General features: G+C 44.2%; 1 protein-coding gene across 1 annotated transcript in view; it reads right to left on the bottom strand.

The window, feature by feature from the left end:
* Positions 1-20,550: 20,550 nt before the first annotated feature.
* Positions 20,551-25,409, bottom strand: part of CYP20A1 (cytochrome P450 family 20 subfamily A member 1) — a 38,449-nt gene continuing 33,590 nt past the window's right edge. The window contains exon 13 of the mRNA XM_066576050.1: positions 20,551-23,544. Coding sequence (XP_066432147.1) covers positions 23,394-23,544 — 151 coding nt within the window. The 3' untranslated portion in view covers positions 20,551-23,393. The remainder of the gene's footprint in view (positions 23,545-25,409) is intronic.

The following is a 25,409-nucleotide window of genomic DNA, read 5'->3' as shown; positions in this document are numbered from 1 at the left end:
TATGTAGGAGCTGAGTTGTCAAACATCTCAACCTCCCCCCCCCCCTCCCTCCACCGAACAGCAATACAGACACAAGCTTCAGGCAAGCAGTAGAGAAAAATATTAGCTAGTGTTTCAGGTTGGCAAAACGGTTAGTGGGGTTGACAAAGGGTTTTCAGATTTTGTCAGCTCTCTCTCTATAGCTCCCCCTTAGCTTAGATGTTGCCTTCCTAAAACTTGTTTATCCATGTATAAAGTGTTAAGCTGTGTATATGCAAATTGTATATGCAATTTCTGGTATTTAATATTAATGCAGACAGCCACGTGCCTGAAAGTAATTGGTGTGCCTGTAGTTTACTTACATATGTGTGTTTGTCTAATTTTGCTACCAAGCACTTTTAATCCAGGCACTGGCATCATAATCACCTAATTCCATTTGTCGTCCAGATCCTGTTGTATACCTTCACGGTGCGTAAGATTACAAAGAACAACCTGCACTCATCGCCATTATGACATGGCTCCTCAGCCACTTCTTAGAAATCGCTCAGAAAATGCAGGCCACTTCCTACTTGTCGCAATTCCCTCCCAATGCACTTTAGCAATATGTAGGTTCTATTTAGATAAGTGTGTTTCTTGTAGACAAAGCACTAATTGGTGATATTGATTCATCATTTGAAACATTGCCAAAGTGTTCAACAGTGTTCAGAAGGTAGTATATAACAGAATACTCAACTGCCATCCAAACAACCTTATAGACAAATGATCTCCAATATAATACATTTGGTTGATCAAATGTAGCCAGTGTACATGAGAGAGAGAGAGTAAAACAAAGAACAAGTCCTCCCTATAACAAAACTTATAAACCTTTAGAAGCCCAAACAGGTCAAGGGCACCAGTCCATAAATCAAGAAATACTAAGCAAATGAACTTCAGAAAAAACTTTTATAACCATTTGCAGCCTTTCACTGCTCCAGTAGGTATCCCGGGTGCCTTGCTTTGAACTTCAATTGCTAGCACATCAGTTACTGTCCAGTATCGCTGGCCTATGAGGTGAATATACGCCATTCCACAACTGGTTTTCATTTTGATCCAAAGAATTAGCATTTGTTGGATTATCAGAAAACGGTGTCACCCCAAGCGTCACAACCACAGCAATCTAGCTAGATATAGCATAACATAGGAAATATGTTCATTGGCCTTCTCCGCACCAGAGTCTCCCCTTTCCAATCCATACTAAATGCGGCGGCTAGACTCATTTTCCTATCTAGCCACTTCTCAGACACCTCTGCACTATGCCAGTCACTGCACTGGCTACCCAGACACTACAGACCTAATTTCAAACTCTTTACTCTCACCCACAAAGCTCTCCTTGATGCCGCACCACCGTACATTGCCTTACTCCTGTCCATACATCGCCCATCCCGCATGCACCGCTCTGCTAACATACTCAGATTAAACACCCCTCTAATACGAACCTCACATGCTAGGCTCCAGGACTTCTCTAGAGCATCACCGATCCTGTGGAATGCTCTACCCCAAAACATCCGGACAATCCCTGACGTGCGGAACTTCAGACATGCCTTAGAGACGCATCTATTCATAGAGGCATACCATGTCTCCTGATCTAGTCTCGCATCCCCACAATATGCCCCCTGCCCCTCCTTATGTCTTTCCACTTTTGCCTATCATGTACAATTCTAGCCCCACACACACTTCCTGTACTACCCTCACCCTGTTTGTGTCCCAAAAAACTGTATATCACATGTTAATTGTCACATTGCTGTGTTCCCCCTTGATCCGCCGCCTGCCCCTGTACCTTCTGTATCACCCATACCCCCTTTGTCTCCAAATAATTGAATAATACATGTAACTTTTGTAATTTCTGTAATTTTCGTATTATTTGTGTTCCCTATGTGCCTCGTAAGCGCTGCGGAATAAGTTGGCACTATACAAATAAAGCTTATTATTATTGATATGCAGATTTCGCAGTTGACAGTTTATATATCCTGAAAGGTCCCACGTTTTTTCTGGACCTCTGTCAAGAAGTCTGGAAAATTGAGCACCGTTTACCAACATATTGTCCTGTGCTTGGGCTTTACATAATATTATATCACAATCCTTGAAGTGGAGGAGTTTAATTATGATAGATCATGGAGGCGCCTCTGCCAGGCGCGGTCATGATGGAATGCAGCGTGCTCTTTCCACTGCCAACACTGGCATTAAGGAGTCTCTACCCATGATGTTAATTATCCAGGATTCAAAGTAATCGAAGGGACTATAACCCTTTAATTTCTCAGGAAACCCCACCAGCATCACCTGACCAACAGCGCCGCACCTGACCAGACCGCTGGGAATCGGAAGCCGAGGACAGCTGACTGCAAGAAGCCTTTGGAGGAGGTGAGGAGGAGCGCCGCATAGTATGGCATCAGCTGCAAATACGCTGCTAATTTCCTGTCAAAATCTACATCAATGGTACGGATTTTGACTGTTTTTTAGATGCAGAATTTGCTGCGGACATTCTGCAGCAATTTCACCATGTGTAAACATCTCATAAGTTAGCTAGAGGCATGCTGCAATGTGCAAAGTAGCCTCAATAGTAATAGTGCTCCTTATATTGGCCTCAGTAGTAATAGTGACCCTCTATACCAGCCCCAGCAATAATAGTGACCGCCACATTAGCCCCATAGTATTAGTGCTCTCTTATTCCAGCCCAGCAATAATAACGACCCCCACAGTAGCCCCCGCCAGCACTAATAGTGCCCTCTTCAATAGCCCCAATAGTATTAGCCCTCCTCTATACCAGCCCAGCAATTACCACAGTAGCCCCAATAAAAATAGTGCTCCCATATACCAGCCCCAGAAATAATAGTGACTCCCACAGTAGCCCTAATAGTATAAGCCCTCCCCTATACCAGCACAGCAATAATAGTGACTTCCACAGTGACCTATATACTTACCCTCCTCCTTACACTCCTCTCAGCGCTGCTTCCGGAAGTGTGTGTGCCCGCAGCAGGGCCTCCTCCCCTTTCCTTGCAGAACCAAAGAGGAGAGGTGAGGGGAGAAGGGGAGGGGATGAAGATCCCGGATGCACACACTGCTGACACCTCAGCCAGTAATCACTTTAATGGTGACCAGACGTCACCAGAAAGCGTGACAAATGGCTGTCCTGCTGGGGTCCTGGCAGAGAACGGGACTGTCCCACCTAAATCGGGACATCTGGTCACCTTATGATAACTTTATTCTGTGGGACAGTATGATTATGATGATACCGAAGTTGTATAGTTTTACTTTTGCTGTACTATTTTAAAAAAATAAAATATCTTTGGAAAAAATAAAATTTATTTTGTGCCACCATTTTCTGATAGTCATAACTTCTTATTTTTCCATCCATATAGCAGTGTGGCGCTCAAATTTTGCGGGACATCCTGTAGTTTCTATTGGTACAATTTTGGAGTTCGTGTGAATTTTTGATCACTTTTCATTAAATTGTTTCTTGGAGATGGCATGAACAAAAATGCACAAATCTGTTATAATTTCTTTGTTCTGACAACATTCACCATGCAGGATAAATAATGTGTTACTCTGATAGTTGTACTGACCATATCTCTGGGCGTCCGAATTGACAGGAGGCTGGTGCTCGGTGCATTGCATGTGGCTGAGTAAAAATCATAAAAATTAGCCAGGCCAAGAGAAAATCCTCTTCTGGTGAAAACACGGTTCTCAGAGCACAACTAACAACTCTCACCAGCACAGGAAGCACTAGAAAATGGCGACTGTGCAGTCACGTGAGCACTTGAAGGGTGTTTCCAGGCAGTTGGGCAACTTTCTAACATCATTTGCTGCTTATTCCTGACTTGCGTTCATTTTTGCACACATAAAATACGCTGTACATATGAAGGCATACGTGACAATACGCAGGGATATGCAAGTCCTTAAGCAGGTAAAACGCTGTGATTTTTATGCAGCATATTACGATATGCTTGTGTGAGCCTGGCCTTAAACTCAGAACAGACTTCAGGTCCACTCCTGGTAGATCAAAGTCCTTCCCCTATCGCAGGTCCTGGCAGGAAGGAACATGTGACCTTCTCTCAAACCTCTTTGCAGAGTGATACACACAGTTCACCATTAGTTGGGCAGACATATCAATATCCTCACACTCAGGACTCCTTCCCTGGAGGGTATTTTCACTGCGTAATATGTGGTGAAGGGAGCCAATGAAAGTGCAATGATTTTTATTGATACATTCACATTTGCATATATACGTTGTGGATAATACACGTGTGAAAAAGTACGCAGTATGTTCTATTTTACCACGTATGCACTGTATATTCGCATTAATTAATTTTTGCCATGATTGACTCCCGATCGTGATTGGCTTATTTAAAGTCATTCATACGGGGCTCTGCTGCGTGTATATAAAAAAAACATGCTGAAGCGATTGTGAGCAGCAATCGGAATAAAATGCTTGGAATGACAATTAATGCCTAATTAGGGTGAGCTGTCTTCTTCTCACAGCATTGTACGCAGGGTAACTCCCTCCCCCTCCCTTTTTTCCAGATACCATAGAAGTCTATGGGAGCTTCCTGCATAACATGGTGAAAGATAGCTCAAGACCTATCTTTTCACGTGCCGAATAAAAAAGATGGCCAAGAAAGATAGAGCACATCAATTTTTTTTTTTGCGTGAATAGTTTGCGTGGAAAAAACACGTTCGTTTGAATGAAGCAATTAAAATCAATGCATCGCTTGGTCGCAATTTATATGCGACTTTTTAATGTGCAAAAATGCCTGCGTAAACACGGTTGTCTGAATAAGCTCTGGCGCATACAGCCCTATTGTTCTCTATGGGTTGCATATTCAACCCTGTCCATACATAATACATTGTGTATGTATGGTGTTGAGTACACAACGCTGCTAAGTGACAGAGCGGGAAATTTAAAAAAAAAAGTCACACTACGCATGACAACATGCGTGAGATACGCTGTCATGCACAGTGCACAATCGCTGCCATACGCTGCGAAACTCAGCTCACTTCCGTCTCCAATGGCGGTAAAATGCTGCGTGATCCACGTAACATTCTATGCATACGACGGTAGGAATGAACCCTTATGACCATGCTATCATAATCTCCTGCAAAGGATAGCAAGCCGTTTCTGCAATAAAATAAGGAAGTGCTTTGGAATAAATAAGAGCATTCTGAAACATGGAACTGTTAGGCCTCATGTCCACGGGGAAAATCAGGCCCGCCTCGGATTCTTCAAGGAGAATCCGTAGCGGGTCCCTCCTGCCCCGCGGACATGAGGCCAAAAAATAGGAATAAACTCACCTCTCCGGACGCTGCGGTTCTTCCTTCCTTCCCGGCCGGATCTTTTTTCTTCGGCCCGGCGGATGTGCTCAGCACAAAATGGAGCATGTCCAGATTTTTTCCCGCACGCGGATCCGCGTCTGCAGGGAAAAATAACATCCGCAGGTATTTAACTATCTGCGGGTGTCCAATGCATCCCTATGGGGCGCGGATCCGCGTGCGGAAAAAACGCTGCAGATTTTAAATATTAATTTACCCGTGGACATGAGGCCTTAATGTTAACATCCTATTAACGTTACTGGATGGGACCAACCTGCTGCTCTGAATCATACATAGAAGTAAGTTCAACGCCTAACATATGGAACTGAAGAAGGTATTACTAAGGATACTTATCACACAAACACAGGTTATTTATTCCTAAAAATAAGAAAAACCTCTATCAAATTTAACTATGGCTTCCTTAGGTAGCTTGTTAGGGGCAGGGGCGTAACTAAAGGCTCATGGGCCCGGGGTGCAAAAGTTTATCTTGGGGCCCCCCAACTTCTCTTAGGGGGTAGCGGTGCTTAACTTCCCCTCACACATAATGGCAGCACAAGCGCAATGTTAATCCCCTTCCCCAGATGCAGAAACTCCTGCCGGGCTATGGCCAGGAAGGGGAGGCACAGTGGGGGCTGTAATGGAATGCACTGAGGCAGCGGTTCAATCCCTTGCTCCCTTGCCAGGGTGCAGCAGTAGAGAGCAGGGATGAATGAGTGCTGCGGGTGCTATGTTATAGGCGCATAGAAGGGGCCATTTTGTTGAAGCCTTAGGAGAGGCAGTACAGGAGGTTCCACCACCAGGGGTAATATGTGTGGTGATGCGAATAGCACATCACTGCCCAGAAGATACGGCCCCACTGCAGGGAGATAGAGTGGGCTAGGCCCCAGCCCTGTTTTCTAGCTCAGAAATCTTTTGGCGCCCACTATAAAAAGCTCTGACCTAGGTCACAGAGGAAAAAAGAAGAGAAGGCTGATGATGGAAAGAAAGCACAAGGAAGGCAAAGGAGAGCAGAGCTGAGTACCAGATTGCAAGGAGGACCCTGTGGCTCTGAGTGGCAGAGTGCTGACCAGCATTGGCAAGGACATGGAGAGAGATCAGAGAGTCCATGGGGAACAACTTGTAAGTGAGGCTAGCCTGAGGAAAAAATGCTAGGTATGCACACCAAAGACATGGTTAAAGACAGTCTGTTAGCAGACCTGCCATAGGACATAGGGCTTATATTGCAGACACTAACAATTGTGTAAGTTTCTGGTGTTGGAACCCAGGTCATGGACTGTGTTATTTAAAAAGGACATTAAACATGTACACGGTAACCGTTTTTTCTCAAAGACTGTGTTAGGCCTCATGTGCACGGGGAAAATCAGGCCCGCCGCGGATTCTTCATGTAGAATCCGTAGCGGGTCCCTCCTGCCCCGCGGAAATGAGGCCTAAAAATCAGAATAAACTCACCTGCTCCGGACGATGCGGATCTTCCTTCCTCCGCGGCCGGATCTTCTTTCCTTGGCCCGGCCGAAGAAAGAAGATCCAGCCGCAAAGAAGGTAAGAACTGCATCGTCCGGAGCAGGCGAGTTTAATTCTGGTACGGGTACCCGCACTAAAATGGAGCATGTCCATTTTTTTCCCGCACGCGGACCCACGCCTGCCGGGAAAAATGACATCCGCAGGTATTTAACTACCTGCGGGTGTCCAATGCATCCCTATGGGCGCGCGGATCCGTGTGCGGGAGAAACGCTGTGGATTTTAAGCCCGTGGACATTGAGCCTTAGGCCTCATGTCCACGGGGAAAATCAGATCCGCTGCGGATTTGTAACGCGGATTTGGGCTGCGGATGCACGGTAATTGTCTTTTATTTTTCATGCGGGAGATCAATTGAGCTATGTGCTCTATGAGCTCCCGCACGCGTGATCCGCACTAAAATGGAGCATGTCCATTTTTTTTCATGCTCCAGAAATTTTTTAATTACCATCCGCGGGTATTTATCTACCCGCGGATTGTCAATGCGTTACTTTGGGGCGCGGATCCGCGTGCGGGAAAAATGCTGCGGATTTTAATTCTTATTTTCCCCGTGGACATGAGGCCTTAGGGTGAATATCACAAAAGTGAAACTGTGCGTTGTATTCTGCCATCTATATTTCTTTTAGCCAGTATTGTTAATAAGTGAGTGTTATTGACATCGTACATACTGTGTTGTTATTCCACACCTGGGGTTTAGTGGTAGATAGGGCCTTGGCTTCAAAGGTGAAAGGCCAACTGCAAATTCATTCCTATTGTATTATTTCTCATTTCTATTTTTCTTTGTTTTAAATAAATATTGTAAATTTTGGTAACTCCTTCTGCAGCATTGTATCTCGAGTCCTGCGTTGCAACACCCACTCACTCTAAATAGGAAATCGTTTAGTTAGAAAATGCTTCCAATCTGCAGAATGACAAGTCTGTAGGAACTAACACCTTGATGATGTGTACAGACACATTTTGCATTGAGGTGCTGGGTAGTATGCCAGAATCTGGTAGCAATGGATGTCATATGCTTACTTAGACACACCCCGGGGTTTTAAACCAAATCCATTGTTTTGGAGTGAAATGTCTTCATTTGCCAATTATCTTATCCAAGAGATGGTGATCCTGTGAGACAATTTACTGTCCACGTTGTCAGCGGATTATAGATAGTGGGCTAACGAATGCAGTTCAGGGGTTAATGGTGGATTGATTAGAGTTGGTGACTTATTCCAAGGGTGCTAACCGGAGTCTTTTCTTTATTATACAATGAATCTATCCCTCTACAGCCCAGCCAGCAGCGAGGGATCATGGATATAGAATGTATTTCTTCATGTCACAGCACAAATTAATTTGCAAAGAATTTAAGACTGTAATTAGCGGTGACAAATTGTAGTCCAACAGGCAGAGTAATGATTAGCATAAGCGCCTGTCTGTGCACCTCATTGAGCAACATTTACAGAATGCAAACAGTTGGAGCCAAAGAACGCCTCCTTTCTCACCAGGCATAAGTTGAAGGCTTTATTTTTTTCCTATTAAATAACATGAGCGCTTTGAAATGCCCACACAAATTGCTTTGTGACTAACTTCCCTTTCCTTAGGAAAACGAATGAAAGCAAAAAGCAATATATGTGAATTAGCTATGTGTTTTTCTTTTTACTACTTACCATTTGTAAGAGACTTTAGGGTAGGCTATTCTTTTTTGTGGTGCAGAGATGCAGTCCTTAGCTGTTTCTCATGACCTGAAGGTTGCAGGTTCAATCCCCGTGTGGTTCAGGTTGACTCAGCCTTTCATCTTTCCAAGGTTGGTAAAATGAGTACCCAGCTTGCTTGGGGGTTACAGATGACTGGGGAAGGCAATGGCAAATTGCAAACCACCCCGCTAAAACAGTCTGCCAAGAAAACATCATGATGTGATGTCACCCTAGGAGTCGGTCACGACTCGGTGCTTGCACCAGAGGACTTTCCCTTATTCTTTTTTTATTTGAAAATACTTTTTTTGTGCCAGGATATTCCTCATGAAAGTCAATGGAGAAAAAACATGCAGCATGAAAAAATGCCCTGGAAACCAGGGATTTTTTCTGCTGCATTGCGTTAATGAATTTTTAAATTCCTGTTGTCTCCTATGTAAAATATGCCCCCCAAAAACAAGTCAAATAGTGTATGTGAAAGTACTACATCATTCATCTCACATAGTGCTTGGTTTGCCCGGAATCGGGCTCAAAGCCAAAGAAAGAATGTACTTATATAGGAACCCTGACTACTTATCATTTTATTATACATGTCAATTGAAAACTTCTTTTGACATGTTTAGTATTAACCCTTTCGCATCCACTGTCTGACGTCTTCCTACATTCTGATTGAAGCTTGTACAGCTCCAATGTCATAAGACGTCCGACAGGGTATTCTTACCATCTATCGCAAGCCACTCCACTATCGGAGCCTCTTTGACGCACACACACTGGCTTTAGCCAGCAGATGGCACCGTTGTATAACAGAAAAAAAAGAAAGCCTTTTAGGAAACCCTGAATCCAAAATTGCATTGGAAAGGGTTAACATGCATAATACTACAGACATAACAAAACCTAATGACTCTACAGAGATTCGTGGTGCTACAACATGGGTGCTGCTCATCTATTTTTTGAAGTAGTCCAACTCCTGCATTAACCACTGACTGAAATGCAGTGTTCATCCTCTCCCTACAAAATGGAGCTGCAATGTGCAATATACAGTAATTTATCAAAGCTGCTGCAGACCTTAATGAAAAGTGTAAGCGGGTTTCATGTCAATCAATGGTGGATAAGAAGATCCCTGTCTTCTAAAAGTGTATTAAGATGTTGCAGGAGAGCAACAATTAAAACTGCACTGAAAAATAATGCCTGAGATTTTTACCACACCATGAGTAATGATTTGTACATGATTCATATTTCTGCTAATTGAAGAAATATACGATTTGTCCCCCTTGTGGTGGTAAAAGGGAGCCAATTTTTTTTAAGTGAAAGAAAAAAGGTTGCTGTATACCACATGTTGCATTGCCACCTTATTATCTTTAAGAATACTGACAATTTTGGTTTTTTCTTTTTCATTTTTTCATACCTGCCTTGCTAAAATCATAACTTTTTTTATTTTATTTATGAGAGTTTGTCTTTTGCGAGACAACTTGTATTTTTCGGTGGTACCATTGAATGTACTAGATAAAGTACTGAAAAACTTCAAAAAAGGGCTTTATTAAATGTTTACTTTTTAGTTTTTGTAATATTTAAGCATTTTTATTGATTTTTCTTTTTTTAGTCCTTATAGAGGACTTGAACTTGCAAATGTCTGATTGTTTGTACAATATACTGCAATAACTCAGTATTGTAGTATATTGTGCTTCTGACGTACTTCTGTCATGAAATCCATGGTCATCCTAGGAGCCTTTCTAGGCCCCAGACTGCCTTGGCAACACATCAGCATGCCATGATTGCAGCATTGACCGCAGCATCTGAGTAGTTAAACAGCTACAACTGGAGCTAGCTCAGATTGTGGCCAGTGGTCAGTTGTATTAAGCAGCTATGCAGTAGACTCCACTCCATAGCCCCCCTAGGCACATCCATTGCATATATATATATATATATATATATATATATATATATATATATATAAAACAGATGTTGCGAACGCCTTAAGAAAATGATCCACCTTATTGACAATGCTACTTTCTTAGGTGTAATTATGTCTAGGTCCATTGATATGAAATGTCTTATAATAAAATCCACTTGATTTTGTGTAATATCACCCATCACTAAACACGTTGCATCCACCTGTTTCCGTATGGGAAGTTTTCACATGGGCTCCAGCTGGTCATTGTATACAGTGATGGAATTCTAGAAATATACAGAATGTCTTTTTTTGCCTTTCCTTTGAACTACATTTCAAAGTATACATTTGCCGAGAGGTGATAAAAGGGTTATGGAACAGTGGGGGTTTTGATGTCCCTGGCGTCTTCTAGCTTTGTTTTATCCTAGTCAGACGGTAAAATAAAATGAACAGCCATGCTATAGTGGAAAGGCACTTGTGAAGGAGAATAGATAGCTCTGGGAAAAAAGCTCCAATTCTCATCCTTCTTCTAACCTCCTAGACAGCGGCTTCCGAGATATATTAATAGTCTGAATCCCAACATGACATGAAGGTCTGAAGTGGCACAGCCTGCTATATATTCCACTGCAAGCTGCCAACCCGGCACCCCTGCTTGTAGATTGTCATCGCACATAGAATTGGAATGAATACCACAAGATAGCACAGATATGATTTGGAAAATGCCCCTTGCTCACTCATTTACGCACAACACAGACAAAAGCAAGGGAAAAAAAAAAAACTGTTGTCATAGCAACCGGCCTTGAAGTATCTGAAAATCTGTGCAAGTTTTAACATTCAGAACACATTTGCATTTCCCTGGAAGCCTTCAGAAACGTAACAATTAGTCCCCACCCCTGTGTATTGTGAAGGAGAAGGGGATTGCCTAGCCATAGGGAAGACTGCTATCAATTCTGATGCCTTTTTGGTTGGTAGGGTGTATTTAAGTAAATACAATGTAAAGGCTGAACTTAAAGCATACCTAAGTTTTCTTTTTTTTATTTTAACCCCTTAGTGGCGCTTTTTTTTTTATACCCACTTTACAAAAAATAATAACTTTTATTTTTCCATCGACATAGCTGTCACAGGGCATGTTTTTTTTAAGTTCAAAATAATTTCATTAGACAGCCCAAAACATATGAAAAATAAACATACAATACAGATTGGAAAAATAAACCAATAAATCTGAGTTCACAACCACAAGGCCTTAAAGGGGTTGTCCCGCGGCAGCAAGTGGGTCTATACACTTCTGTATGGCCATATTAATGCACTTTGTAATATACATTGTGCATTAATTATGAGCCATACAGAAGTTATAAAAAGTTTTATACTTACCTGCTCCGTTGCTGGCGTCCTCGTCTCCATGGTGCCGACTAATTTTCGGCCTCTGATGGCCAAATTAGCCGCACTTGCGCTGTCCGGGTCTTCTGCTTTCTTCTATGGAGCCTCTCGTGCAGGATGCCGGCTCCGTGTAGCTCCGCCCCGTCACGTGCCGATTCCAGCCAATCAGGAGGCTGGAATCGGCAATGGACCGCACAGAAGAGCTGCGGTCCACGGAGGAAGAGGATCCCGGCGGCCATCTTCACCGGTAAGTATAGAAGTCACCGGAGCGCGGGGATTAAGGTAAGCGCTCCGGTAAGCTTTCTTTAGGTCCCTGCATCGGGGTTGTCTCGCGCCGAACGGGGGGGGGGGGGGGGGGGGGGGGGGGGTTGAAAAAAAAAAAACCCCGTTTCGGCGCGGGACAACCCCTTTAAGCATGGGGCGGGGGTCAGTAGAAATGATAGCTGTCATGAGGGCATGTTTTTTTTTTGTCGGATTAGTTGTCTTTTTCAATGGTTGCATTTGATGTACCATATAATGAACTGAAAAACTTGAAAAAATTTCTAAGTGGAGTAAAATGGGAAAAAAAAACCATAATTCCACCAATTGAAGGTTTACCTGGGTGCTGCACTACAGTGGCAATAAGGCCACTGGGCCTCTTGGCTTGGGTCCCACTGCAACTGCAAGCCCTCTAGCTACGCTGATGATTCCAGTAGCTGTAAGACACTGAACATCATCAGCTGTAGGAGCTCTTCTGTGTCTTTCTGCCTGAGGACTCCCACACACTTGTGTTTTTTTAACGCAAATGTCAGTGGGACCTTCCAAAGTTAAAAACGCATTGCACAAAAATGGCAGAGCACAAACTTGTGATGCGGTTTTAACATTAGAAAGTCCCATTGACATTTGCGTTAAAAAAACGCAAGTGTGTTGCAGTCCTCCTGAGCCAGTTTCCTTCTCCCTGTAAGGGAGAGAAGGAAGCTGCGACGGCGGTTCAATCGCAGACCTGGCTGCAAATACTGGAAGAAATAGCGCTGCCTGTAGCGATTTTTTTTTCGCCCCATCTTAAAACCCAGTATAGCCAATCGGGTCCGCCGGGCGTTGTTTGATTCAGCCACGGGAGTTCCTCTTTCCTGCTGGCTAGACACAATCAAGGTTGACATGACTGGAAAATCTGAAGGAAGCGGCCAAAGACAGGGAAGCATGGCGTATGCTGATCCACAAGGTCGCCAACAACTAAATGGTTAAATCATCATCATCATCATCAATGGAGCAGGAAAGCAGAATCCCCAGCGCAGGTGTGAAAGCACCCTTCCATCATGTGATCACTCTTTTCTCATAGATTGCAAGCTCTTGAGAGCAAAGTTCTATTGTTCAGATCGTTTATGAACACACATGTATTTATATAGTGCTGTAAAGTGCCGCAGGATATGTTGGTTAAGGGCTCTCTCTGCAGGCGTATATCTCGTGCGGGGAGCACGCAGCAATACACAACGCATTGCGTACTGACAAATTCCTATACACCATCTCAGCATGTAGGCACGCGTAATACGTGTGAAGACAAGGTATGTGGGTATCTTTATTTGCGTGCTGTGTGAGAAGCACTGTTGGAAGTAATGTAAAGTCAGTTAGCATGTAATACGCAGTAAAAGCCGCTCGTGTGACAGAGCCCTAAAGCTATTAGTTTAATAAGAGATGTTGTTCTGTAACATAGTCTTTATCTACATGTGAAGCTCAAGATCTGGAATCCACAGTCACGTCACTTATACTTACATATATCCATAATACCTTGTACCCACCTATATCTTACAGTCATCATGCTCATGAACAGATTTCAGATCTGTATCATATAGATAAAGGGTTAACACATTTCGAGGAAATTTGCTGCAGCTTTCACCCTTTGCATGACAAGGCATAAAAAACTGCTATAGGCAACCAGCACAAATATGTCACATATAGGTCATGTTGTAGATTTGAGAATTTTTAGTCTACTCTAAAATGTTTTCTATTGTGTTAATGAGGTTTGCAATTGTATTGTACAATGCAACTACAGCACATGTGAACCCAACATCATCATGTTTGGGGTGGGTAGGGGAAGAAGATAGACCTCACTCACATTGACCGCTTATATAATAATAATCTTTATTTATACGGTCCCAACTTATTCTGAAGTGGATACAAAATGTAAAGAAATTACAAGTGTTACATGTGATATTTAATTATTTGGAAACAATGGGGGTGGGGGTGGGGGTGATACAGAAGGTAGAGGGGCAGGTGGTGAAGCAAGGGTGAACACAGCAACGCGACAATAACATGCAATAAACAGTTTTTTAGGACACAAATGAGGTGGGGGTAGTACAGGAGGTGCGGGGCAAGAAGTATACATGATAGGTGAAAGAGGAAAGCTATAGGATGGGGCAGGGAAATATTGTAGGGGAGGGGGACTAGATCAGGAGGTTTGATATGCTGCTTTGAAGAGGTGCGTCTTTAAGGCACGTCTGAAGTTCCGTGCATCAGGGATTGTTCGGATGTTTTGGGGTAGAGCGTTCCAGAGGATCAGTGCTGCTCTAGAGAAGTCGTGGAGGAGACCATGTGAGGTTTGTATTAGAGGGGTGTTTAGTCTCAGTGTGTTAGCAGAGGGAAGTGCGGGCTGAGTGATGTATGGACAGGAGGGAAGCGATGTACAGTGGTGCGGCGTCATAGAGAGCTTTGTGGGTAAGGGTGAGACTTTTTTTTACCACGATAAGCGTGGCGCTTTCAGCACCGCGCTCATCGCAGTATAGAGCTCCCATTGTTTTCAATGGAACCACTCAGATTGCCGCTCGATCACAGCGCTTTTCAGCGCCGTGATTTTCAAGCGATCTGTGTTCTATTTTTGAATGTGTAGCGCTCATCAGTGCAGAGGAGTGCTAAAAGCCGGCGTCGGCTGCAGCATCGCTGTCACCATAAACAAACGGAAAGGGAGTGAATTTCTTACCGAAAATTCCTTTTTTCCGAGTCATCCTGACGGCAGACATGGAGGTTGCACCTTGACCTTGTAGGGACAGGAAGCAAGAGACTTCAAAAGGCTCCTCCTGCCTCCCATTCACCAGTGTCTTCTAAATTACTTACATGTCGTGGTTAACCAATGAAGATTTTTATTGCTCCGAGACAAAATTAACATGGTTAGTTCTTTTTGAACATAAACAATAAGAGGGTAGCTTACCCAGATTAAACAAAGGAAATATGCACAAATTTACTGCATAAAACAGAAATGTCCAACATAGGAGCCTCTGGGCTGCTGGCTCGTGCCCGCATAGACGTAGATATAATCATGTGAATTTTTGGGAGGGAAATACGTGCCGTCAGGATGACTCGGAAAAAAGGAATTTTCGGTAAGAAATTCACTCCCTTTTCCCGGCGTCATCCTGACGGCAGACATGGAGTATACCAGATTAACTCTCTAGGGAGGGACCACTGCTTGCAGGACCTTTCTCCCGAAAGAGAGATCGGAGGAGAGGTCCGTATTCAGCCTGTAGTGTTTTGCGAAGGTGTGCAGGTTGGACCATGTGGCTGCCTTACAAATTTGGTCCGGCGTCGCCATAGCCCTCTCTGCCCAGGAGCAGGATACTGCCCTAGTTGAATGGGCCTTGAGTCCTTCCGGGATAGTTCTGTTGCAGGAAGAGTAGGCCTGCTGGATGGTGGATTTTATCCAGCGGATAATGGATCTTCTAGAAGCCGCTCTTCCTCTGCCCGGCCCCTGGAATTGGACAAAAAGACAGTCAGCCTTCCTGAAGGATGAGGTCTGCTCTAAGTAGCATAAAATGGCCCTCCTTACATCCAGGGTATGGTAGTCTCTTTCCCTCTCGTTTTGGGGATTTTGACAGAAGGATGGAAGAATAATTTCTTGCTGTCTATGGAATTTTGAGGCTACCTTTGGGAGAAAGAAGGGGTCTGTTTTTAGTATGACCCTATCGTCCTGGATTAATAGGTAAGGTGTCTTACAAGATAGGGCCTGGAGCTCGCTCACGCGCCTTGCCGTTGTGATAGCTACCAAGAACACAGTTTTAAACGTGAGGAACCTAATTGGTATTTGCTCGATAGGCTCAAAGGGATCTTTACACAGGTTTTGGAGGTAGTACGCGTCTTTTAGGTGGACGGTACTCATAAAGTCTCCTCTTTCGATCAGGGTTACCGCTGACCGGACTGTCTCCATTTTAAACCTTTTGTAGGTAATAAATTTATTCAGGCCCTTCAGATTAAGAATCATCCAAAAACTGCCGTTTGGCTTTTTCATCAAAAATAGAGGCGAGTAGAATCCCTGGCCCTGCTCTACTGTGGGGACCCGAACTACCGCCCCCATTTGCAGCAGCTTAGAGATTTCATCTTTAAAGATGTCCTGCATGGCAGGGGATTGTGTGGGGGTGATTCTGAAGAAATTGGGGGGCCGGGTGAAGAATTCTATCCTGTACCCCTGGGCTATGAGCTGCAGGACACATGGGTTATCTGTAATCTCTTGCCATTCTTGGGAAAAGTTCAATAGTCTGCCCCCCACCTGGTACTCTTCTATAGGGGTAGGGGTTGTTTTTATCTTACCCCTGCCTCCTTTGGGGTAGGACCAGCACCCCGTCTTTCCTTTGCCCTGGTATGGCTTGAAGGATGGCTGGCGTTTGTAGGGAAATCCCGTTCTGGCTTGATCCGGGAAACTGTGGGTTTTGTCTGTGGCTCTTTTTAGGATCTCCTCCAAATCTGCGCCAAAAATGTGCTGGCCATGAAAGGGGATGGAACACAATCTTCCTTTGGAGGCCGTATCTGCCTTCCACGTTTTTAGCCAGACTGCCAGCCTGGCCATGTTGGACAATGCGGCGCTTCTGGCCGCCAGCCTCATGGACTCAGCGGATGCGTCTGCCAGGAAGCCTGTTGCTGATTTTAGTAAAGGCATACATTCCAGTAACGCCTCTCTGGGGGCCTTCTGCTTAATTTGGTCATCTAGTTCCCCTAACCAGAGGTACATCGACCTCGCCATGGAAGTCGCTGCGATGTTGGACTCCAGCGGGTAGGCCGTTGTTTGTCAGGCCCGTTTCATCAATGCATCAACCCTGTTGTCCATCGGGTCCTTAAGATGTGAGGAGTCCTCAAATGGCAGGGCTCTTTTTTGCCATTCTGGCCACTTGTGCGTCCACCTTGAGGACCTCTTCGTAGACGCTCACATCTTCCTCCGCGAAGCGGAGTCTTTCTTTGTACTCGCGGGACAAGTAGAGATGTCTGTCCGCACTAGCCCATTCATGCATGATTACTTTTTTCAAAGTATCATTGACTGGGAACACGATGCGATTCCTTGGCCTGAGCCCGCCGAACATGTCGTCCTGTATGGACCTCGGCTCGACCACATCCTCTAGCTTCATTGTATCCCTGACGGCTCTGATCAGGTCATCCAGGTCCCCTGATGAGAAATAATACTTCTTATTCTCATCCTTGGTGTCAGAGGGACGGTCCAATAGTTCGCCGTCTGACAGGTCGCCCAGGGATTGCTCAGAGTCTGAGCTCGACAGCCGTATGTGGCTCGCTCTTTTAGTGGCCCTTCTTTCCCGCTGGGCTGGGGGGAGACTGGAGATCGATGCCCGGACCTCCTCCCTGACTAGGGATCTAATATCATCCCTAAATGCGGCCTGTTCATCCGTAAGGATCTTGGAAGTACAGTCCTGGCATAGCGGGGGTTTTTTTGTACGCCTCATCTAATTTTTTGAGGCACAGGGCGCATTTCTTGTACTTTTTCCTAAGGTCCTGCAAAAGACACATGCATGCACATAAGGGAAAACCCCCACACAATGCTAAATCCCTGGGCATAACATTCCTGCAGCAAGTCACACTTACGGTTTGCAGGGCTTCCATCTCTGATTCCTTTGCAGTCATACTTGCCAGAAGTGTAGACAGGATCAGGCAGACAGATAAATCCTTCTCTGAAGGTATGCTGTCAGTGGAAGCTTGCCGGGGGGGTCTCCATTTTTAAATCTCCCGCTGTCCGGGTCAGCTGACGGCGTCTGACGTCACCACGTCACGCCGCGTCATTGGCTCCGCCCCCGACGTTGCGCGCGGCGGCGTCGGCATGCCTGGAGGAGAGAAGCATCTGAGCCTATGGCCCGCAGCTCTCCCCGGCTGGAAACGCTGCACGGAAGCCCCGTGTATGATGCAGGAGTGGACTCAGGGACCTCTGGTCCGCCGTTCCGATGCGCTGCGGTGGTGATCCCCGGGCGGTCAGACCTGTGCCCCGCCGTGCTCCCGGACCGCGCTGACTCTCCGGAGGGGAGGTGAGCGGGGAAGCAGCCCTGTGGACCGTCAGCCCCACTGTCAGTGAGATTCCTTTTGGAAGAAGGTGAGAGGGGAAGCGGCCCCGTGGACCGTCAATCCCGGTGTTATCCTGTAGCTCCCAGTAGGGAGCACCTCTTGCATGTCCCTGTAGGGACAGGAAGCACTGGTGAATGGGAGGCAGGAGGAGCCTTTTGAGGTCTCTTACTTCCTGTCCCTACAAGGTCAAGGTGCAACCTCCATGTCTGCCGTCAGGATGACGCCGGGAAAAGTGCGTTAAAGCACCACAATATAAACCGCTGTGCTGTGATAGGCCGAGGGAGAAGGTGAGCATTAAAAGCAGGGAGGCAAATGGGGAGGTGGGGATGTGGAAGTCACAGAGGATAAGGATAGGGAGTTCGCAGGATAGGAAACAGGGGAGCCAGGCAGCGAAATGGTCCAAGAACAGGCGGGTGGGACCACGTGCATGTAGTCAAGCTTCAATTTAAAACCCTGTTTAATGGTTTACACCAAAATATGAAGCTGTAGAGTTCTGCAAACATTTTAATGTCACTTATCCTGACCTGATCTTGAGTTTCATCGCTGTAGTCAAATTCACATTGACACTTTCATAATTCTGCTGGTTGCTGCTGGGTAGGTACCAGGACTGTGCCGTGCGTGCAGAATCAGATGCAGCGGTTTATCTAAGGTCATTAATACCTTGGCGCCTGTTTACATTGTATTCCCTAAATGACATTAGAAGTTTTCCATGCTAGCACTGACATAGAAGGGCGGCTGCTGTGAAGTCATGCCACGTGAAACCAGCAATTCTCTTGTTATTTTGTTTATTAGATTCAAAACTACAACCAATCTACTAAGGCCACTCTCGCACTCACCGCTTATTACCACATTATTATTACCCACCTTAGTCAAATGTCAATGATGCGAATACAAAAATGTAAACCTGTTATGCTTAAAGGGAACCTATTAGCAGATTCAGGCTGCCTTAACTGCAGTACGAATAGCATTAGACGACTACTGTACATTGCATTCTGAAACACTAAGGGGACATTCATAAAAGCTTTACATAAGTGGGGATTTACGCAAAAATGTTCGACTTTTTGCTGTCTGCGCCGCTCTCCACCATAAGACATTGAATAGGGCTTCAGACCGACACATTTATATACAATTTACGTTAGAAATAAAACGCCAGCTCAGAACCACTGCAATTTCTTCTTAGGGCAGTTTCACACAAACGGATTCCTATTGCCGAATGAGCGGTCGGCGTCCGCATGGAGGATCCGCAGTAAATCACATGCCTTGAAAGGTATGGAGGGAAGTAAATAAAATCGCAACATGCTCTATTTGCTGCAGACGGCCTTCATTGACCTCAATTGCGGATGGGCTGCAAGCATTCAAAAGTGAAAAATCCGTACTGAGCATGATCAATGCAGAGTGTCCGCAGTCATCTGCAATACAGAGTTTGCAAGTATGCGGGGTCGATGACCCGAGGTCACAGACCGATTCCGCTGCGGAAACGGGGGTTGGAGCAGAAGCCGCTACACCAACCCCTCTGTAGTGTCCGGCGCTCGTAATTGCAGGCGTAGCACTCATTGAAATCAATGGGAGCTACAAGTGAAACTCCAGTTACAGCCCCCATTGATTTCAGCGAAGGCTGCGCCTCCAATTACGAGCATCGGACACTATGCAGGGGTCAGAACAGCACCTTTCGCCCAGACCCTGGTGTAGCCTGGCACTGACAACTTGTGCTGCCTGAAAACCCCCTTTTAGTATATACATATGTATAGCAGGCCAATGTATATACTGCATTAGTATATTAATTGCACAAACTCATGTTCTCTTTACCCATAAGGCAGTATGTACTATTCTACATTACTATGTGGGTAATCTGTGATGCTCGTACTAAAAATACTAGACGAATGTTTGAACATACATACTGCACACATTGCACTGCTGTGTGCCATTAGAAAAGCTTTAACCCTTTGCAATCCAATTTTGGATTCAGAGTTTCCTAGGAGACTTTCTCTTTCTGCCATTATACAATGGCCCCATCTGTTGGCTAGAGCCAGTACTGCAGTATGTCACATGCCGGAGAGGCCCCCGACAACAAAGTGGCCAGTAATACACAGTAAGAATACCCTGCCGGACGTCTTCCAACATCGGAGCTGTACAGTCTTCAATCAGAATGTTGGAAGATGTTAGACAATGGATTGGAAAGGGTTAATGTAACATGAATGGCTGATATTCAAGCACTTCTGATCATGAAGTTAATTAACATCAAATATATGTGATAACCATTCTGTAGTCTGATTTGATATGCACCATTTATGCAAGACAGGTTAACATTTGTGTTGTGTAATGAAATGCTAAAACTTAAAGTCACAGAACAAACACTAGATTTTGAATATGGATGGAATTGCAACACTGCATAAAATGCATATTTAACAGCTCGGATGTGCGAGATGTAATGTGATAACAAGCAGGAGGGTTTTAATGCATCTTTCAGAGATACCACAATTTACCAAGAATTTTCTTTATTGAGAACAATCAAAGACTAATATTTTTGCACATACAGGACCAAAAATATCACAGACATAGAAATAAAGTTCTCTCGCCCTGAAGCAGTTGGTCTTCTGTATTCTTTCACCACCATTTACTTCGCAATTAATTAAAAAAACGTCATTTACATGGCAGTGATGTTTACAAAGGCAACAGATTCTTCCAAAAAGGCACAAAGGGTTTGTAAATCGGATTTATCAATTTCAAAGAGAATCCTTAAAAACTGCAGCATACAAGAGACATTAAACAAACATGAGCCCTATAGATGTATAGAAGACAAGTACAGCATACTCCAAAAATACAACTAGTTCACATAGAAATAGATAGCATGGAATCAATTTCCGGCCACAGTAGTGTAGCTACGAGTAATTGTGCTGGCACTGGCATACAGGGTAGTTTCATACAGTAATACTGAATATAAGGGCAAATATACAGGTTCGCATGTGAAAGGTCTTCTAATGCCTCTCCCTTTTACTAGTATCCAGGGCCGAAAATACAAATGTGAATACCTCAGATACAGCTATCTGAATAGCCTCCCGAATTTGCACAGATTCAATTAACGTCTGAATGTTTAAAGGGCTGCTGCGGTGAAATATTTTTTCATTCATTATGTAGCTTTCACATGTATATATGAATGAGCTAGTATTATCTTGGTTAGTTATTCCTTTCTATCTGAAACGCCTCAGATGGTCTTGTGATCTCAATTCTGATTAGCTCAGATTTACTTGGGTTTATGTATTTTCAAACTAGTCAGTTTCTCAGTCAGCATAATTCCTGTCTGATATTACATGGAATGTACTACACAAGCTCTTTCAGAGGGGGGACACAGACACTTCTGTCACAGTTATTGAGGATGACCACACAGCTCCTGTCACACAATTATATATCATCCTCCTGACTGTATACTTACATTCTGTAATTACCTAAATAAGCTACAGCCTATAATGCAGTGTTTTCCCTGCAGCAGAGATGGTACAATCTCCAGCTGCTCATAATGCTATGCTGATGCAATATGAGATTCATAGCACAGAATACTAAAAGTGAAAGCAGAAATATGAACATCCAGATGGTGCCTGATAAGCATCAGACAAGAGGCTGAACTGCATGGAAGTGACTGCAATATATTTAGGAGACCTCCAGAGTGTGACATGCAGTCAAGCGAGGAGGGCAGGGATGGAAAAATGTGTTTCACCAGAGTGGCCTTTTAACACTTCTTAGGTTTATGTGATCATTCAATAGGCGAGTGTTGAACGCCTCTTATTGTTGTATACAAAATACATCCAAAAATATGTATATTGGTTCAAAACAAAGAAATGTCCTTTCATATCCAAAATAAAACAGTTTATATGCCCACCAAAAAGTTGGCTCAAGGAGTTTATCCCATCTAGATAATTTATCACCCATCCCCAAGATAGATTATAAATAGCTGAGGGTTCAACTACTGAGACCCCCAGAAAAAAATGAAAGCGGTTCACCCTACGTTACCCAACTGAACGGAGTGGCAGCGCACATGTGTAACCATGCCTTCATGCACTTCAAGCATCCATAGAAGTGCCCCCCCCCCCCAAAAAAAAAAACAAAAAAAAACTGAATCAGCGCTCCAAGCCCATCAGAAGAACGGATGATGGATTAAGTGTACACACAATGAACATAAACCAATTCTACTCATTTCAGGAGTTTAATAGATCCTAGCGTTTTCTCCTGCGACCTTCTTAAGAGGAACTATGAGATGAATGTGATGTTCTCATATTTTAGCTGATTTATTGCATAACTAAAAAGATCCCATGCTGTTCTCTAACTGAACGGTACAAGAACAATACATTTTCGCTACTGACTTGTCAAAGGATCTCCAGATTGTAGAAATTAAACTATCAAGGAAAAAAACAGCATCAAATACAGCTTGTGTGTGATGTAAAGGAGCTACACCAGGATCCCACATAGCCTATCCACAAGACAGGGAACAACTTGCTGATCAGTGCAGGTCTCACCGCTGAGACCCCCACCAATCTCCAGAACGGGGGTCCCGTGTCCTCCTCTGTCAATCACTGTGGAAGTTGCTTCTTACCCCCATAGCGAAGTCAGAATGAATGGAGCGCTGGCTGAGCATGCGTAGTCAGTGATCCATTCACTTCAATTGGGCTGATGGGAATACTAGATTGCTTGCCGCTTGAATATCTCTGTAGTCGCAATGAAAGTTAATGGAATGTTAGGGCACTTTTGCGATCACCGCTTCATTCAGTCTCCTCCTCATTGCAGTTTGGGGTGGAGTAACCTTATTGTATGGAAGATGGGGGACCACTGTTCTTAGGATCAGCAGGGGGCTCAGCGGTGAGACTCCCACTGATCAGCGTGTTAGACCCCATCATGTGTAATCTTGGTACAACTCCTTTAAGTCTAAATGCTAACTGATATCAGACCATGAAGGTTTGCGGTGTTTACTGTTGGATACATAGTGGTCTAATATATCTGTATTATCCTCATCCATGTATTAATATAACACTACTCAGTGGTTCTGAGTGTAGTAAATGTTAGCGCCCACTAACGGGTTTGGTGTAAATAAGGCATTCAGTTGGAGCGGAGTTTTTAGGCAGTAACAGTTTTGCTGAATTAACAAAAACCAAGTTGTACAGTACTTATCTCGTTGTCAGCTGTGACGCCTTCTGACCTAATCATCCTGGTACACTTCACTGTCATGTGGTTAGAAGGTCAGATATTTGATGGTTGGAAAGGGGGTAAAAGGGAAATACAAATATTTGTGTCTTTTTTCGATGAAAAGGAAGAATAGGACGAATCTGGTCATTTCAGTTCCTCTTTGACAGACTGATCCAAGCTTCTTCTTTCGGAGAAGTCACAAGTTCATACTTGGTCTCCATAACCTGACCTTTCACTGGTAGCAAGTGTAGCTTCCTGACGAGAACACTTAGAAGTATTGTAGCTATCATGTAGGCAAATCTAAGGCAGAGAAAGATGGCATATTAAAGGAATAGAAAAACATTGAATCGTGCATTGATTAATGAGAATAGATTTCTTTAACAACCTAACCCCTTAATAAATATACATCGCTTGGTCCTGGCCAATAGCAGAAGTACAAAGTGGGATTAAAGCTTCTGCAATCAAGCAGGAGCAGGTCGGGTCCTCAGCTGTCAGACACAGCAGAGGACTCGGAGGAAAAGGCAGAATCTGTTTTTAATCGCTACTGCTTTCTCCTTTTCAGGCTACCTAGCGCTCAATGCGCACCATGTACTAAAGAGCGAAAGCGAAAGTGTTAGTTCCGCTATGCGATCCAGCAATCATGTGACTGCCGGGTGTCCTCTGTCACTGCAGAGCTGCAGGGCCCTAGCATACCCTGATCAGCTCTGTTAGTCACTACAGTCACACTAGGGGAATGTTTTCCCCTGTAACTGGGGCTCCTATGGATGCCCCAACTAAAGTGGAAAAGTGTTAAATAAATAAATTTAAAAAAAAAGACAATCTGAATGACTGCCAGAGGTCTTATATGAAATCATCTGATACATAGATGTTAAAAAAAATAGTTACAAAAGATAAGTAAAGAAAAATTACAGAATAAAATAAAAATATGTGCATAAAAAAGAAAAAAAAAAAAAAAAAAGATGCCAACTAGAGATGAGCGAGTATACTCGCTAAGGCACATTACTTTAGCATAAATAAATACACTAATTCTAAAAATAAAATTATAACATTTTAATAAAAAAATGTAGGCTTTTTACTCCTAATAAAATGGAGGAGAAAAAAAAAACACGAAAAGAAAGAAGGCAGTGAAAAAATAAGATATAAAAAAATAGCCCTGTAAATCATGGGGGAAAAAACAAAACAAAACAAAAAAAAGCAGCAAAAAAAATTTTGGTAGCTGAAGAAAAAAAAATAAATAAATAGGGCAGTAAAACCACCACATGGGTAAAATTCCTAAAAAAACGTCTGGTCCTTTAGGGGTTTTCCAAGGAAATACTACTGATGAAGCATCATCAAGATAGGTCGTCAATAGTTGATTGACTTGGGTCTGCCGCACAGGACCTAAGCTGAACGAGGTGCCCACTGTCAGCGCTGCTACACACAAAGATACGGAATGGAAGCTGCTGCTTCGACCACTGTGTAGTGGACGGCGCTTATTACTGCAGGCTGGGGTCTTGCTAAAATCAATGGAAGCTGCACCAGCAGTTACAGATGCCGGCCACTACAGGGTTAAAGCAGCAGCTTCCATCAGAAGTTAGCCTATGATCATGAGCTCATGAGAAAATGCAGTTAAAAAACAAACATACAGGAAGGACACTACTCAAAAAGTACCACAAATCAGAGCCACATAGACACATGTGTATTAGACAAAGGTCTCAGAATGTTCCGAAATGCACAGAGGACATTCAACACTAGGGGAACGACAGGATACTTAAAGGGGTTGTCCGGCCATGAAGAATGAATCTCATTACTTCTGTTTGCCCAATACAATGCACTTTGTAATATACATTGTGCATTGTAAATTAGGCAAACAGAAGTTATTCACTTACGGGGTGCCCCCCCCCCCCTGTGTTGCTCCTCCGGTCGTCCATGGATCCGACAAGTCTTCTCCTCTTCTTGTCAGGCCAGCTCCAGGTGTTCGCTGCACGGGGACGCGCTTCTTCTATTCCGTGCATGCGCAGTAGATCTTCTTCGGCCGACTGCTTCAGGAAGCTCTGGTCTGCCTGCAGGGGCCGCGCGATCTTCAGCTGACAGGTAAGGGGAGTGGAGGAGGGTGAGTGGAGTGCCAGTCTCTCACAGGGGACTGGTGCTGCGAGCTGTCAGTAGTCAGGGGTGGAGGTGTAGGG

Source organism: Eleutherodactylus coqui, chromosome 8 (assembly GCF_035609145.1).
Source record: "Eleutherodactylus coqui strain aEleCoq1 chromosome 8, aEleCoq1.hap1, whole genome shotgun sequence".
Classification (NCBI taxonomy): domain Eukaryota; kingdom Metazoa; phylum Chordata; class Amphibia; order Anura; family Eleutherodactylidae; genus Eleutherodactylus; species Eleutherodactylus coqui.
Note: the sequence above shows the minus strand (reverse complement) of the source record. Positions and strands in the feature narration are given on the sequence as shown.